Source organism: Tigriopus californicus, chromosome 6 (assembly GCF_007210705.1).
Source record: "Tigriopus californicus strain San Diego chromosome 6, Tcal_SD_v2.1, whole genome shotgun sequence".
Taxonomy (NCBI): domain Eukaryota; kingdom Metazoa; phylum Arthropoda; class Copepoda; order Harpacticoida; family Harpacticidae; genus Tigriopus; species Tigriopus californicus.
The window spans coordinates 7,534,213-7,548,856 of NC_081445.1; the positions used below are offsets into that span (position 1 = coordinate 7,534,213).

The 14,644-nt window shown below is 41.8% G+C and overlaps 4 protein-coding genes across 6 annotated transcripts; 2 read left to right on the forward strand and 2 right to left on the reverse strand.

The window, feature by feature from the left end:
* The first annotated feature begins 208 nt into the window (after nucleotides 1-208).
* On the forward strand, nucleotides 209-4,128 carry LOC131882081 (transmembrane ascorbate-dependent reductase CYB561-like). 3 transcript variants are annotated; one of them, XM_059229119.1, is made up of 7 exons: nucleotides 209-342; nucleotides 664-983; nucleotides 1,086-1,224; nucleotides 1,313-1,381; nucleotides 1,508-1,710; nucleotides 1,786-1,940; nucleotides 3,816-4,128. In XM_059229119.1, the coding sequence occupies exons 2-7, from the start codon at nucleotides 927-929 to the stop codon at nucleotides 3,982-3,984; spliced, it is 792 nt and encodes a 263-aa protein (XP_059085102.1). In that variant the 5' UTR covers nucleotides 209-342; nucleotides 664-926; the 3' UTR covers nucleotides 3,985-4,128. The 3 variants fall into 3 exon arrangements, with proteins under 3 accessions (XP_059085102.1, XP_059085104.1, XP_059085103.1); XM_059229121.1 differs by lacking the exon at nucleotides 1,313-1,381 and having other exon boundaries at nucleotides 210-342; XM_059229120.1 differs by lacking the exon at nucleotides 209-342 and having other exon boundaries at nucleotides 603-983.
* Nucleotides 4,129-4,322: 194 nt separating this feature from the next.
* Nucleotides 4,323-5,975, reverse strand: LOC131882477 (extended synaptotagmin-2-like). The gene has a single exon (XM_059229624.1). The coding sequence runs from the start codon at nucleotides 5,973-5,975 to the stop codon at nucleotides 4,323-4,325; it is 1,653 nt and encodes a 550-aa protein (XP_059085607.1).
* A 946-nt stretch (nucleotides 5,976-6,921) lies between these two features.
* LOC131882077 (probable cationic amino acid transporter) lies at nucleotides 6,922-11,075 on the reverse strand. Its single transcript, XM_059229113.1, has 8 exons — nucleotides 9,635-11,075; nucleotides 9,412-9,565; nucleotides 8,719-9,330; nucleotides 8,455-8,638; nucleotides 8,161-8,392; nucleotides 7,366-7,688; nucleotides 7,175-7,299; nucleotides 6,922-7,099 (listed from the first exon to the last, which is right to left on the reverse strand). Exons 1-8 carry the CDS (start codon nucleotides 9,824-9,826, stop codon nucleotides 7,035-7,037), a joined length of 1,887 nt encoding a protein of 628 aa, XP_059085096.1. The 5' UTR covers nucleotides 9,827-11,075; the 3' UTR covers nucleotides 6,922-7,034.
* Nucleotides 11,076-11,214: 139 nt separating this feature from the next.
* LOC131882083 (uncharacterized) lies at nucleotides 11,215-13,572 on the forward strand. The gene is made up of 2 exons (XM_059229124.1): nucleotides 11,215-11,749; nucleotides 12,971-13,572. Exons 1-2 carry the CDS (start codon nucleotides 11,668-11,670, stop codon nucleotides 13,378-13,380), a joined length of 492 nt encoding a protein of 163 aa, XP_059085107.1. The 5' UTR covers nucleotides 11,215-11,667; the 3' UTR covers nucleotides 13,381-13,572.
* Nucleotides 13,573-14,644: the final 1,072 nt, after the last annotated feature.

The following is a 14,644-nucleotide window of genomic DNA, read 5'->3' on the forward strand; positions in this document are numbered from 1 at the left end:
CAATTACTGATATGTCGTCCTGGGAACATGAACTATTTAACCCAAGTAACTCACTTCTTGCTAACACTGCGGCAATAATGAGCAAGGAAACACGGTTTTACCACCTTCAAGCATTTGAAAGAAGTCGATCATGAAGAGAAATGATAAGCAAGAATGAATATCATCAAAAATAATTCATTCTCTTCAAACCTATATCCAATCCATGAGATTCCACTTTTGCAGCTATTTTATATAGCGATCGTCACACTGGAGTACGAAAACAATGAATGGACCTGGAGATTGCTTATGTGGACGATCTCTTTCGTAAATGTCATCCGTTGTTCAAGGGTACGGATGGTGTAGGTAGGTGTGAGTTTATTCATTATACATCTTCATGATGCACCCATCACCAAGATCATGAACAAATGAGAAAGCATTCCTGTCTTGCCGTTAGCTCACGGGTGTCAACATCATCATCATCGTCATCATCGTCCTCCATTCATATCAAATATTCGAGCAGACCAAAATTGGAACATGAATGCTCAGGCTAGAAAGGACTCGTAAACGAGTACTTGTTCGTACCTCTCCCGCTCCTTTTCCCTCCTAATGTGACCGACCACTTGTTTGCGCTCACAGAGCTTCCATCCCAAGGCTGGCTGGACTTACTTTCTCTGTTCTCTGTAGGCGGCCTTTGGAACTTGGAACTGAGACGACCTTCCTACCGGAGGAGTGGGTCTTGTAGATTAGAGAGCACTCGCAAGTCACCTCTTATTCGTGGCACAGACCAAGAGACGAGGACAAACCAGGAGAAAGGGACACCCAAGTCTTTGCACTTCCATCCAGCAACAATATGGACAAGATGCTGCCCGTGTTGGTGGTCTAATTTTAGTACAGAAGTCCGGGATTATTTAGATTTGCCTGACTGCGTCAATTGTTAATCAAGAACCATGGATGAGGTGGAGCAAGATACACGAGGATTCAAGCCATTGTATATCGTAGCTCAGGTCAGTATCATTTCATTTGGGTCATGTGATGAGCTGACAGCTGGTGTTGGTGTAGTTATTACATTATGTACTCCAATCTGGATCTTTTGGAACTATCTTCAGGTGGCCGGGTTTGTTACCGTCATTCTAACTGGAATATGGATGGGCCATTATCGAGGCGGATTTGCGTGGAGTGGCGACAACCAATTCAACTGGCATCCCTTGCTTATGGTGATGTCCCTCATCTACCTTTATGGCAACGGTAAACCCCATTGGCAAACACGAAAATAACGATTACCCTTTCATTCATTTTCATGAGTTTAACCCTTCCTCGCGCATGTGCGAAATAGGCATTTTGATTTATCGTTCAGTTTTGTTGCCACCTTTTAATCAACTGGATCGAAACCATCGAGTCCAAGGTAATCGAACATGCATTGATCACGCACGGGTGGTTTGGCGGCTTATTTTGTGAATATGTAGAAAAGAGCAGGTTTATTGTATTCCAGTCCCGATGTCCGATGAAGACCCTTCAATTTCTGTTACAGGTATTCTCATGTATCGAGTGTTCCGGAATGAGCGGAAGAAGAAACTGAAATGGGCCCATGCCATTGTCATGATAAGCGCATTTTTCATCTCGGTCATCGGGCTGAAGGCCGTCTTTGACTTCCATGCTACCAAAGGGATCCCAGATCTGTACTCGCTTCATTCTTGGATGGGTCTGATCACTGTCATCATGTTCTTGCTCCAGGTACGACCGGAAATGGGTCCGATTCGTCTCAATATTGCCGTCTTTTTAATTGATTACCCCGTTCCCGATTTCTAGTGGGTGGCCGGTTTGGTCACGTTTTTGTTCCCGGGTTTGGCCTCTCATCTCCGTTCATCGTTCATGCCTGCACATATCTTCTTCGGATTGTTTATCTTTACCATGGCATGTGCCACTGCCCTCTTGGGGATCACGGAAAAAGCCATCTTTAGCTTGTAAGTACCGACTGAATCAGGCCTAAGAAATGGACACAAAACGTGGATGCTGCTCTGTCGGTTTTTCATAGTAGGGACGTTATCAAGATTCCCTATGTGTTTGTTTTAAACTTTCAAACTAGTGACAATGGCTTGAGGCTCGAAATCATTTCCCCAACACTCCAATTATTTATTAGATGATGAAAGTTTGAACTCATATAGTGAGCACATCAGAAAAATTGTCAATTTTAATTGAAGTTTCAAAGTAAAGCTGGCCGAAATTTGCAAACTGCAAATCTTGAATATGCAAAAAAAATCTTCACTTCGTTGCATGTGCAAATCTTGTAATATCTTACACTTTTTTGCAATCTATGGTATTTTTCAAAAGCTCACATTTATTTAGGTGAATGTTTGCATGGGCTTAAATTTTTCCTGTGGACATTTTATTGTTATAAAGAAACAAAATGACCATGAACGTGACCAGCACGTAATCAGACCATCAGGATGAAATTTTATGTTGCAATTGCTGCCTTCTTGCATTCCATGTTTAATAAGACATCTGTTAGAAGGTGGCTTAATTTTTGTAGCTTACTTCTCCCTCTCTGATCAGGTTCGTCATCAATTTGATGATAGACATGATTAATAAAAGGACAATAAGAGCAGTAGAAAAGTAATTGCATTGGTCAAAATAAATGTTCACCAACTTATTGGTTCTTTTTGAATGCAGGTTAGCAAGGAGATTAAGTACATGTGAATAACAACTTCAAGAAAAGTAAAAATATTATTTATTCGTCCTGTATGTTCCTTTGCGTCCAGGCACACAAGGAAGCCACAGATTTCCTTGTTTTATGAAAATCAAGTCTACATTTGGTAGAGTGCCAATTTTTGGACTTGCAAAGATTTGGTTTTTTTTGTAGTCAGTCAGCCAAATTGATTGAGACTTTTTGAGATGTGGACTGCGAACGGAAGCAAAAACTTTTAATCTCCCAAACCGTTCACTTTATTCCAAATAAGCACTTCATCGGACCATAAGATCTTGCTGAATAGATGAACTTGGCCAAGTTTGAGCCCAAAACTATTTATGGGAACTCAGGAGATATGTCCAAACTTAAGTGCTAAGCACTACTAAAAATTCGAATTTTCGACCTGCTCTTTGTCAGCTACATAAGCTTTTGACAACATAACTTTGAAACGAACCACTTTACAATAATGATAAAAAATGACCTGCCTTTTATTGAAGATATCTACATTCCTTGTTTGATTACTTAAATTCGAAAATGGCTCAGAGTCGCTATCACCAAGAGCAGGCCGATTTAGCCTGAAGCTTGTTCACAGTCAATATTTGTAGAAGTTAGTGGATAGGCATGGGAATCCATCCTTGATTTATGAACTTTTCCTACAAGACAAAAAGCAACCAGATCTCCCTTAGACACCTACTAAACGTGGATTTTTTATGAGCTGGGTCCCATAAAATACGAGGCCTACGTTTAGTACCTTCATCTAGACACCCTCCATGCCCACATATCAGCTCTCTCACGCAACCTCAGCTAAATTTCTTCTTACTTTAGTCTCTACTTTTTAGATTTGACCAGCTATTAGAAGCACAAAAGATACGAGCCAGAAAATCAGACGGAACTTGCTATAATCTACCAATGTCGCAATTTTGTTACTGGCATAACGGATAGAAGGAATTCAGCATCAAAGAAGGCCAGTTCTTCAAATTACTATTTAGCAATATCAAAATGGGACATGACCCGTGAGTTGATTAGGGCCCGTACCAAAAGGAGATTTATGAAGTTTGAACACACCGCCTCATTAAAAACCGGAGCTAATGCCGGTCCTAGCCGTAGTGGTTAGCTTCGAGCTGTTCTACTTATGACACGTGTTTCATTTCAGAAAAGACGATTACAAGAGCAAAGGAGCAGAAGCCACCTTACTGAACTGGGTTGGCGTTCTACTCATCATTTTTGGCGTCCTTGTTGTTTATTTGGCCCAAAATCCTCGATACAAACGCCTAAACAGACCGGAAGACGAAATGTTATTGACAGAGACCCTACATGAGTAATGGAATTGGATTCGTGAGTCGCCATGGAAATCTTTTAGTTTGAACTACGATTTCGTTTCATCGTGATTTCTGTGATCAAATTGGACCTATTCGTAATAATTGTCAAATCTCATTTGGTTTAGAATTATACTGCTTTTATATCCAGTTTTGCATCTAAGCGATTTTGGTTCTAAAAACATGTTTGTGGAATTTTCATTTGAACCATGAAATCCTCCTCCAGTGATTCACTTTATGGTCGGTGTTTTCCCGCGATTTCTTAAATAAACAATTGTTCCGTTAAAGTTCAGTTCGTTGGGTTACAGTAGCTTAAGGGTTGAACGGTTTCAACCGGCGGGATATCACGAGCCGTATTGTGGAATAGGTTTGAGAAACTGCAATTGAAGTTCCATGACTATTTGGGCGTGCGATCGGGTTTGTTCCACTCGGAATGGCTGAGATTTTAGTCTGTAGTTAGGCCTCGACAACAGTTCGGACAAAGCCACGCGAACTATGCCCAGATCGGTCTTGTACTTGGTGTCCTCCAACTGGATGGTAAACTTATCTGTCAATGGATTGGACACCAAGAAGTCAAATTCGCTCTCGATCTCCGGATTTTGAGAGTAATCCTGGACCTCAGACTCTTGAACTGCCGCATGTCCGCATTTCAACGTTAGCTTGGCTTTGGGCGCCCTGCCTTTCTTGTTGACTAAGTTCTTGCAGCAATCGATGTAGACCTGAAGAACGGCAGTTGTTTCAGATTGCATTGGAGAGTGGGCCTCGAGGTCTCGAATATCTTGGGACAAGTGGAACCATTTCGTCTCGAAGCAAATGTTGCCCAGAGGTTTGCGTCCTTCCAATGAAATGCTGACGGGCTTACCTCGGGCAGATTGGTAAACTTGATCCAAGGCCATCACCACTCTGCCCATGAAGTCGTCTGATTTTCCTTTGTCCCAATCCCAAATCTCCAGTTCCAAAAACCCAACATGTGCAGCCTCCACGAGAACTTCCATGGTGAAGTCCCACTTGGGATGGAGGGTCTCCTTCTTAATCAGGCTTTTCCCCACGTGTGAGGCGACCTTCACCACACAGTATGGATCGGCGGTGGATTTTCCCATGAACACGAAATCCGTGCCTTTGAGACCATTCGCTTCAATCACCTTAATGTGAAGTAGCTCGAGCTTTTTGAATTCGGTGGGACAATATTTCATGACTTCACATTGGCTCTGAGTGACTAATGGTGTTTTAATGGTGTTGGGTAGCACCATGAACAAGCAGATTTGCTCAACAATCACATTCCGCACAATCCGACTCAAGCCAGGGACATCTAGGATGTTGGCCACGCCCTCCATGTCGAAGTCGACATTTGGAGGGGTGATGAAGGACACATCGATGTTTCCAACCAATGGTAGATCCTTCAGCAGTGGACAAAGTGTGATCCGAACTGTCCCATGAAGGTACACGTCTCTCACAGCCAACCCAAACCAAGACCAGAATCCGGCTTTCAGGTAACAATCACTAGCCAACACGATGTTGATATCAATCACAATTTCGTTCCGAGAGACTTGATTGGTTTTATATACTTTAACGCCTTCAATCCTGGGTGGAATGTTGCCAATCGAAGTGTTTGAGAATACAAGACCATAAAGCAGCCCATCTTTCAAGGTCATGTCATTGAGCCTGTCAGTCATGTGCTCTTGAAGGGCCGGCCAAAGTTGACTAAGAATGGAATTGATCCACTCTGCCCGTTCACAATCGGGGAAGTAGATCCATGCGGGCAAATCTGACACTTTGTGGACGGGCTTTTGCACCATTTTCTTGACTTTGCTCCTCTTCCAGAGGAGCTTCAATGAGATGGGGATGACAAGCCATCCGGGATGAACTTGCCATAGCCCAATGGAGTACAGGATGCCCCAGAAAAGGGCCCGCGAAATGAAGCCTTTGCTCACAGATATCAGTGATGTTGAGGCCTCCTCGGGCAGATTCGGCTCATCATTTTGAATGCTGGGTTTCATTGAGACCCACTGATGGCCTCTAGGTGCACTATCATAAGAAATGAACTGGCAAAGTCGCCGGAATCTTCAAGTGCAAATGAGTATTTTTCCTTTTGTTGCGCCTCATTGCCACATAAATGGGGTGAGAATCCAGAAAACACGAACTTCGGGTTTTCATAATCCAATCTACATTTCTCATCATCACGACTCAACCTGTTTGGGAATTTTGGCATGTTTCTTCAAGCACGAAGGTACTTGCGATGAGCAGCACAGCAAAATGACAGGTGAAACTTGGTTCAGAACCCCTTGATAGGCCTAGTGAGCCCACATCTGGCCCAATGTGTTTAGCCTTTCAGAAGATGACCTACTCTTGCTTATTCAAGAGCAGTTGGTGATATGGCTAACAACTTGTTCCACTACCCACGTATGCATGTATTGTACTAAGAACATTTGTCGGGTCGGTCAGTTTGATCTCGAGTACTTCAGTTTTGTCCCCTTCCGGTCCGGTGTGCGTGCTTTTGGAAAAGTGCCCAAATATTTGCTCGGGCCAGAAAGTAATAATGTCCTCTTCAATCTGGAGCAACACCTCATTCCTTTTTTAGTCACTTGACAAAAACGTTCTTTTCTGCGATTGACCACCGGCTGTTTCACTGAATAATAATAAGAAAGGTTGTCAAACGATAGGATTGCAAAAGTCACGAACACTCAATTCCATGGAATTTCCACAAATGAAATGTCAAGCATGTTTGGCAAGAATTATCAATGATTGACGAAACTCTTCATTTTTCGAACATATGTGAGCTCACCATGTCAAAATGGATAAAACTTAGTGTCAGTGGAGGATACATACCGAACAAAAATATGTTTCTAAATGGAGATGAAAGGGATTATGTAAGCTGATTGGAACTCTTTTGCAATTTTAAAAATGGGATTCACGAGCTAAAAATTAGATCCCACGAGGTGAATTATTTATTGGTTTTATTATCTAGAATTAGTCAAATGCTAACAAAATATGTCAAGAAAACCATGATTGTTTATACCCTGGAATACACACAGAGGTTTAGGAGTAAAGTACATATATTAACTCGATGGAATATCTTGGAAAGAGCTGTCGAGAAGTCCATACTTAAAGTACACCAGTAAGCCTAAAGAAATGGTTAGTGTTCAATTATCTCGGGAGTTTTGAGTTTTCTTTCCGGGATTCTTGGATGGTAACTCACCAAAGATCATCCAAATCGTAAATCTGATCCAAGTAACTGGGGAGAGTCTCATCATGAGATATATATTAATCAATATACCAATGGAAGGAACAAGGGGAACCCCAGCCACGTTGAATCCCTTGGGTCTGAAAGGCAAACATGCATTCAATTGGAATTTTCATCATTCAAATGGTAACAGTTGGAGATCAAACCTTTTTTGAGGAAATTTAGCCAGGCTGATGATGTGACAAATAACCACGAGGGCCACTATGAACAACAGAATCGAGATGACGCTTAATCCTTCTTCATAGACCTCAGAATAGACCATCAAGAAGTCAAACAGGATTATGCAGCACACCATTGAAAGTAGGACCTTGGTGACCAATTTGCCCCCTTCCTTGGTGCAGTCTTTCGCAAGTTGATGCGAATTGCATCCGTTCACCAGATCTTTGGCGAATGCAAAGCGATCCAAAACAGTCATTGGTTGGCCGTCACTCGCAGCATTTTCAGGTAAGTCGTCGTCAGCTGGAACCATCTGCAATAAAAAGCGAAAAAGACACTCAGAGAGGTCAATGAGTTTGTCACAAGCAAGGATAATTGTAGCATCCTTGGCTATCAGATAATCGATTTCTTTCTTGACTGGCGTAGAAGGCAAGTTTCAAGATATTTATATAAACGAATCGAAAATTTATCCTGTTAAAATGTCTGTTAAAACTTTTTCTTCATATTTTCTCGAGTTCCATTTCAAGCAGTCTTTTGTGGGAGCTAGATAGTCTCTTTCGGTGCGAGGATGTTTTTAATTGCGAACTTTTACTATCCATTTTTTCTCTAAAATTGCTATCATGCTACTGAATGGGCCCATTTGGTCTTTTGGGCTGACTAAACAGCAATTATGTGCTTGACTAAAATTTATTCTTTTGACAATCTGATATTTTGAAGGTGGTTCATTTATATTTGAAGACACAATGTGTACTGTCACTTCTCATCTATCTTAGGATGAACATTACCTTGTCGAGATTGGTGTCTTGGGTAAACTCAGAGAAAGGTGACTCCAAACTGGGTTGAAATCGCAACAAGAGGACACACGCGTTGACTAATGTATAAGCTAATAGAGTTCCAATCGACATCATTTCAATCAGAACCTCCAAGGGGAAGAAAAAGGCACAAAGAGCAGCAAACAATCCTAGCATTAGCGTGGCATAGCCTGGTACTCCATATTTATTCACTCTTTTAAATGACCTAGAAAATGAAGAAGAGGTTGTGCAACGGCTTCATTTCTGAAGCACAAAACTTTCACTTACTGGCAAAGGAGTCCGTCGTTAGCCATGGCGTATGCAATACGAGGAAGAGGGAACATGGAACCAAACATCGAGGCTATGAAAGCAGCTAAGGCTCCAATAGAAACGATCCATTCCATGGTTGGCATATTCATTTGGCCCCAGATTTGAATCAAGCCCGAGTCTTCACTGAGCTCACTGTATGGGACTGTCATGATGATTGAAGAATTGCCAAGTCAGTTCAACTGACATTCTTAATCATGTGGTGTAAGATACTAAATGGCTCACCTGACAAGGTCATAATGGATGCGCATGATCCATAAGCAAGGGTTACAACGGTGAGAGAAACGAGAATGGCCTTGGGGATGGATTGCTTGGGAGTTTGCGTTTCTTCCCCTGTTGTTGCTATGATATCGAAACCAATGAAGGCGTAAAAGCACGTGGCCGCTCCTTTCATCACGCCACTGAGACCATAGGGCATGAACTCTGACCAATTCCGGAAATCGATCGTGCCCAATCCAACCACAATAATGAGACCCCAGCTCCAGACGTTGACGATGTTGAGGACATGATTGAACAAGACCGACTTCTTTACGCCGTAAAAGAACAAGCACATCATGAGCAGAGTGATGACCAGTGCAATCAAGTCGGGTGAAGCCTCCGCCCCCTCCTCAGGTGGGCCCGCCCAAGCCGTGGTGATGTTGGCCAAAGCCCCATCGGTGAGAATATCGAGACAGATGCTCAGGGCTCTGGCGCACGCCGCCGTTCCGATTACGTACTCCAAGATCATGTTCCACCCGATGATGAAGGCAATGAATTCCCCCACCGTCACGTAGCTATATACATACGCAGATCCCGTTGTGTGCGGGACTCGAACGGCCAACTCCGCATAACATGACCCTTAACGGGATGGAACAAGGTTGACAAGGTTGCCTTCATTGAAATCATTTTGTTGCTGAAGTACGAGTGCAATACAATTACCGGAGAGGAGAGCAGCAAAACCAGCAATTAGGTACGAAATGACCACGCCTGGCCCGGCAACCTTCTTGGCTACAAGTCCGGAGACCAGGTACATTCCTGTCCCAACACAAGATCCAATGCCAAGTGAGATGAGATCCTTGGTCCCCAACACTTTCTACAATCAAAGATCATGCTAAGTTATCAATATGCCCGTACCTAATGATTCTCGATGAACGTCTTTTACCTTAAGCTGACTGTCATCGTTATTGGCCTCCGTGTCTTGAAGTTCATGCAAGTTTTTCAGCTTGAACAGTTTCTTCTTCAGTCTGGAATAAGTGTGTGTACCCGATGCATTGGCACCAATAGGCTGGGAATTATTGCCATTTTCCACGCCACTGCTGTTTCCAATTTCCGCGTCTTCGACCTCTAGATTCATGATGCTAACCAGATAATAAACGAGTCTTCAAAATCACGGGATCAACGGGTTTGTCATAGCAAACGGCGGATTAGAACCAGTTCCATTGTGACACTGAAGATCATAATACTTGTGATTCGGAGGCTCGTCACTAGATTTTATTCCTGCTCTAAAGGTCCTTTGGCCTGTCGAAGAAAAGACCCCCTTTCCCGTTGTTCCTGTCGTTTCTACTTAGCGCCATCATCTCACGAGTTCCGCTCAAGAATGTCTGAAGAAATTTCCGCCGGGGAAGACCAGCCTTTGGCACAGGATCTTCGTTATATCTGATTCAACACCCATCCAGAACTAGTTGATTCCGTGCATTCTCTGTCGGCTCAAACTTTGCTTTAAAAGTTTCGATATCGGCTCATATGATAGTGACGCCGAAGCATACTCACTCGAGTAGGGACTCAAGGCCTTCATAAGCCTGTGTTCGCCCAACTCTGGTCAATGATCCATTTCGCCGTGCAATTGCTTTGTTCGGGAAGAAAGTCTCTTTGGTTGGTCGTCTTCTTCGTCTTCTCTTGCCAGATCACACGGACGAAGCTGAACTAGTGGGCACTGTTCCCTAGCTTGGATCTGTGTGCCATTACCATCCTCATTCTTCTCTTGGGTCACTCACGGCTATTCGGTCTCTCCCTTCTTCCTTTCTTTGAGTAGACATACAACATACGGTATCTCAATACCACTTGTTGAGCATTGCTACTGGAACTATCACTTCCTGTGGATGGAACATTTCTTGACTCGGAACGAGCACGTTGTTACTGCCTCTAACGAGATTCTCAATCAAAGATTTTTTTTTCTAAACATGGTGTAGCAACGTTTTTGGGTTTAAACAGATACCACTATTGTTTTGTAGTGTCTTAGATTAGGGAGTTTTCTTTTTTGGATTAAGAACCATTTTCGGTGTGTTAAGACATATCGAAGTTTAAACCCCCCAGAGTAGTTAGATTCATTTAAAGTGTTAAAAAATAATCTGATTTTTCTGCTTACTTTAAATCCCTTCAAGCCTGGCCAATAAGCCGTCGGTTATTTGTTTTTGCAAAGTTTTTGAAAGCATGCAGACACATTTACGCCTTATGTAATCTCTTTAACATGAAAATGCTGGATTTGTCAACAAGCTGAGCCCAATTTGTTTTGGTTGGTATACTGAACAAAAAAATCATTGAAAAGCCAATTTCCTCGACAATGTTCAGTTAATTGCTCAGTAGGATGGGCACTAATCATTTACTATACCCTATACGTAGTACAAACACTCTTTTATAAGATCAAATCTTTTTCAACCATTGTATGATTAGGGAAGTCTTCTTTGACCCAAAATCAAGCATATTTGTAGACGTTAGTGGGGTCGAAGTCAATACGTACTTTTTACTCTCAAATGGTGGTCGGTCGTCCTTTGTCTTGGAGGCCACGCATCCCATGCGAGAATTCGTGTGTGCATGTCATGCCGTAAGAACTTGCGTCCGTACGCATCATCATTCAAGTTCGTACTGGACGAATGAATATGCTGAACTTGACTTGCTCCTTCCTCCGTGATAACAGTGTTGGTTCTCGCTTTTGAGGCACTTCAATGTCGGTGCAAGATGTTAGCGAAGATCATGCTCTAAGTGGTATTTTACGTTAACCGGTGGTTGTGGCTGTGGTTGCATGCGTACGCAGGGGGTACGCAAGGTACAATGTTTGGTCCTCAGTTACGTCCGAGTTTGAGAAGAGTTCAGAACTCCAAGAACCGATTTGGTCTTGAGTTGGAACGAGACGGCCGAAGTCTTAGATTTTCACCGAATATTAACACAATAGTTATTGAATAATAATCAACCTTGAAAATGAAGACATTCTGCCGGTCTGCATTCGCCTTCTTGGCTTTCATGGACATTTCTATGGCTCGACCTCAAAGCAATGCCGTGGGTGAGTAATCCAATGGTTTTTTGTCCATAATCGACCACTTGAAAAGGCTGAAAAGCTGGTTTGGTAACGTTCATCTGAGGTCAGTTGTGTATTTTGAGAGTAATCGCCTGTAGGGGAATCTTGTTTTAGCTTGAGTTCGATGCACTTCCCTGAAAGTAGCAAGATAGATTTGATGCTTTTGGCATTTGACATGATGAAAAAAATGGTGATATTTGATGAATGAGTTGCAATTTAAAGGGATTATGGTAAACAAAAACCATGTCATGAGTTTCAGATACCAAAAATGGTTTTAAATGTGAGCTTGTTAGAAGGAGTTAAATGGATTGAAAGCCCTTATCTGAAGGTGCCACTTTGCCGAACCTGTTGTCTCGCCGAATGATTGATTGTAATGAGAAAACGCAGTGCTTTGTTTGCATCGCTTTTTGATATCTTGTGGCTAGTCATAATAGCCACATGAAGTTGAAACCCCAAAATCTTTTCATGGTTTTGTAAAAACACTAGTAACACATTTTGATTTTGTTCCCAGTGGCTTGACGGATTGAAAAGTGTGGTTTTTCAAAATAACGTTTTTTTTATTTTAACGATATTGGAAACCGTTACCAAAAAAAATTTTGGTTTCTAGATGGTTCCATAATGTCAGAATATGACCTGAATATTTGTACAGTAAATGTCAGTCAACATACGTTATGAACAAGTCGCTAATATGCAACTCGTAAAAGCGTGTAAGTAACGCAAAAAAACACAATATGTAAAAAAAAGAATTCTGCTAAATGGAGGAAAAGCCGCATATTAAGCAAGAATAGACTGGAAAATAAAACTGAAAATTAAGGAGCATCCCACCGGCGCATTGCTGGTACATATGAAAAATTACAAATAATAGAAGTGTTACACACTATGTAGTTCAGTGGTTTTAAACCAAAACGAGGTCTATTGATCCAAAAAAAAAGTTTGAGAATCTCTACATCATATTCTGATAAAGCTTTTTAAAGTAACTATTTCAACTAAGTCATTGCCATGCATTCACAAAACAGGTATCTTCATTTTGGTTGATGCCATAAATATGAAGTGATTAGCGTATTAAAAATTGAAATGATTGATTTAAGATTTAAAAAAGCGCAAATACAACTTAATACATTTTGGCGTAAAAAGATCATTTCCGACACTGACTTACTTTTTTAGTGAATATCTTGAGCTTTATTATATGCGTTTGCTTTTTCGCAGGAAATGTTCTTGCCAGAGAAAAGGAGGCTATCAAACCCGCCATTTTGTTTGTCCGACCCTTGTTGGATTTCAGAGGTCGCCTTTTGGACTTTGAGGATGGGATCGCATCCAACAGCCTTCCAGAGACCGTAGTGGCCTCAAGATCAAGACTCCCAGCCCAACGGGAACCCGTGGATTTTGGTGAAACCTTTTTCGAGGAGGAACCTTCTTCCAACTTTGTCTCACTTCCTGTGTTCGGTCAGACTGATCTAATCCTTAAGACCACTCAAGAGCTCCGAGACCGAGACCGGAATCAAGAGTCATTCATTGATATTCAAGGCTCGAATGCCGGCGTGCTGCCGCTGGCCTTTGAAATTCCATCCGCTTTGGATCTGTTTCCACCTCTTCGCCCGGCCAAGCGATTGGATTGATCATTTTCGGCTGGAATCTTAATCTGCTAGCTACTTGCTTTCATATGCTTCGGGTTATTTATTGAAATAAATGTAAGCCAAGTGGCTGCATGATTATGATATTTTGTGGACCGAGGCTGTAATAGATTCGTTTGTTGACCGTGTTATTGAACAATTTTCCTTCAAAACTTTTTCCCAGCGATGAAGGCCGATTATTGACTCATTCAAGATAATAAAGACGAGGGAGGCTCTGAATATTCAGAGTTGACTGAAATAGTTGGATCCAAGTGTTTAGGCTTTAGAAATGACTGCATTGATTTACATAATTTTGACTGAATAATTTGGTACGCAATTGGTACTTCCAAATTTTCATAGTTGCAAGAATTGATAAACTGAAACGTTAAGATGTAACTGAAGGTCATCTTCAAAGTCGTTCTTGACGATGAATTTTAGAAATTCAAGCGATCATAAGCTCGTATATTTTTGGCTGACTTGTTGTCTTAATATTAATTTTGTGATGAAAGAGATTCATAATACGTTTACACCAAAAATCAATTTTATGCATTTTTCCAAAGCACAACTTTTGACTTCATAAGATTTAGAATNAATAAAGCGGGGTCAATATGTCTTTGTAACTGCATCCAAGCATCCTACTTCAATGGCTTTATATGGTAACCTAGGCTCTGCAAAGGAGTCATCCAACCCTGTCTGGTATGAGAAAAAGTTCTGTCTCAATTCGGCCAATTACGTGGATGTGATGACAAGCAGAATTGTTACTTGAATGCTAAAAGTGGCGTAGGACCAAGGCAGAGTGTTTCAATTCAAACAAGACGGTTTGACGGTCCACACAACCAACACGAGGAAGGCCTATTTTAGGGCAGTGAATGACCCATTTTTGGTCAAGAATCAGAAAGCAAACAATGTTTTTCATCTAACATTGCCATATTACCCAATTTGGCCGCGAATTACAGCCAAAGCCTACAAAACAAAATTCTGCTCCGAAAAAGCCCTGATGGCCCCACTCACCCACACCTAGAAGGGCTTCAACTCACTATTCATCCTCAACGATTGCCCCACGTTCCGTCATCATCTGGAGGCATGTATGAACGCCAAGAGCAAAGCTGATTCACACCTTAAATTGATTAATGTCACAAGAGTTCGCAAATGAAATTTCGATCAAATCGGTTCATAATTGACAGAGATATGACCATTTTAAAATTTTTGGTTCCACATTTCAGTTCTTTTCGACGCACGGGGAACTCAACTTCTGCTCCATTTGATCCCT

Excerpts from the sequence above, each read along its gene's own strand:
- LOC131882081 (XM_059229119.1), top strand. The coding sequence starts at position 927 with ATGGATGAGGTGGAGCAAGATACACGAGGATTCAAGCCATTGTATATC. Across the intron at positions 984-1,085 it reads CATTGTATATCGTAGCTCAG|GTGGCCGGGTTTGTTACCGT; the intron begins GTCAGTATCATT and ends AACTATCTTCAG. Across the intron at positions 1,711-1,785 it reads TCATCATGTTCTTGCTCCAG|TGGGTGGCCGGTTTGGTCAC; the intron begins GTACGACCGGAA and ends CCCGATTTCTAG.
- LOC131882477 (XM_059229624.1), bottom strand. The coding sequence starts at position 5,975 with ATGAAACCCAGCATTCAAAATGATGAGCCGAATCTGCCCGAGGAGGCC.
- LOC131882077 (XM_059229113.1), bottom strand. The coding sequence starts at position 9,826 with ATGAATCTAGAGGTCGAAGACGCGGAAATTGGAAACAGCAGTGGCGTG. Across the intron at positions 7,689-8,160 it reads AAGACACCAATCTCGACAAG|ATGGTTCCAGCTGACGACGA; the intron begins GTAATGTTCATC and ends TTTTTATTGCAG. Across the intron at positions 7,100-7,174 it reads TACGATTTGGATGATCTTTG|GCTTACTGGTGTACTTTAAG; the intron begins GTGAGTTACCAT and ends CCATTTCTTTAG.
- LOC131882083 (XM_059229124.1), top strand. The coding sequence starts at position 11,668 with ATGAAGACATTCTGCCGGTCTGCATTCGCCTTCTTGGCTTTCATGGAC. Across the intron at positions 11,750-12,970 it reads ACCTCAAAGCAATGCCGTGG|GAAATGTTCTTGCCAGAGAA; the intron begins GTGAGTAATCCA and ends GCTTTTTCGCAG.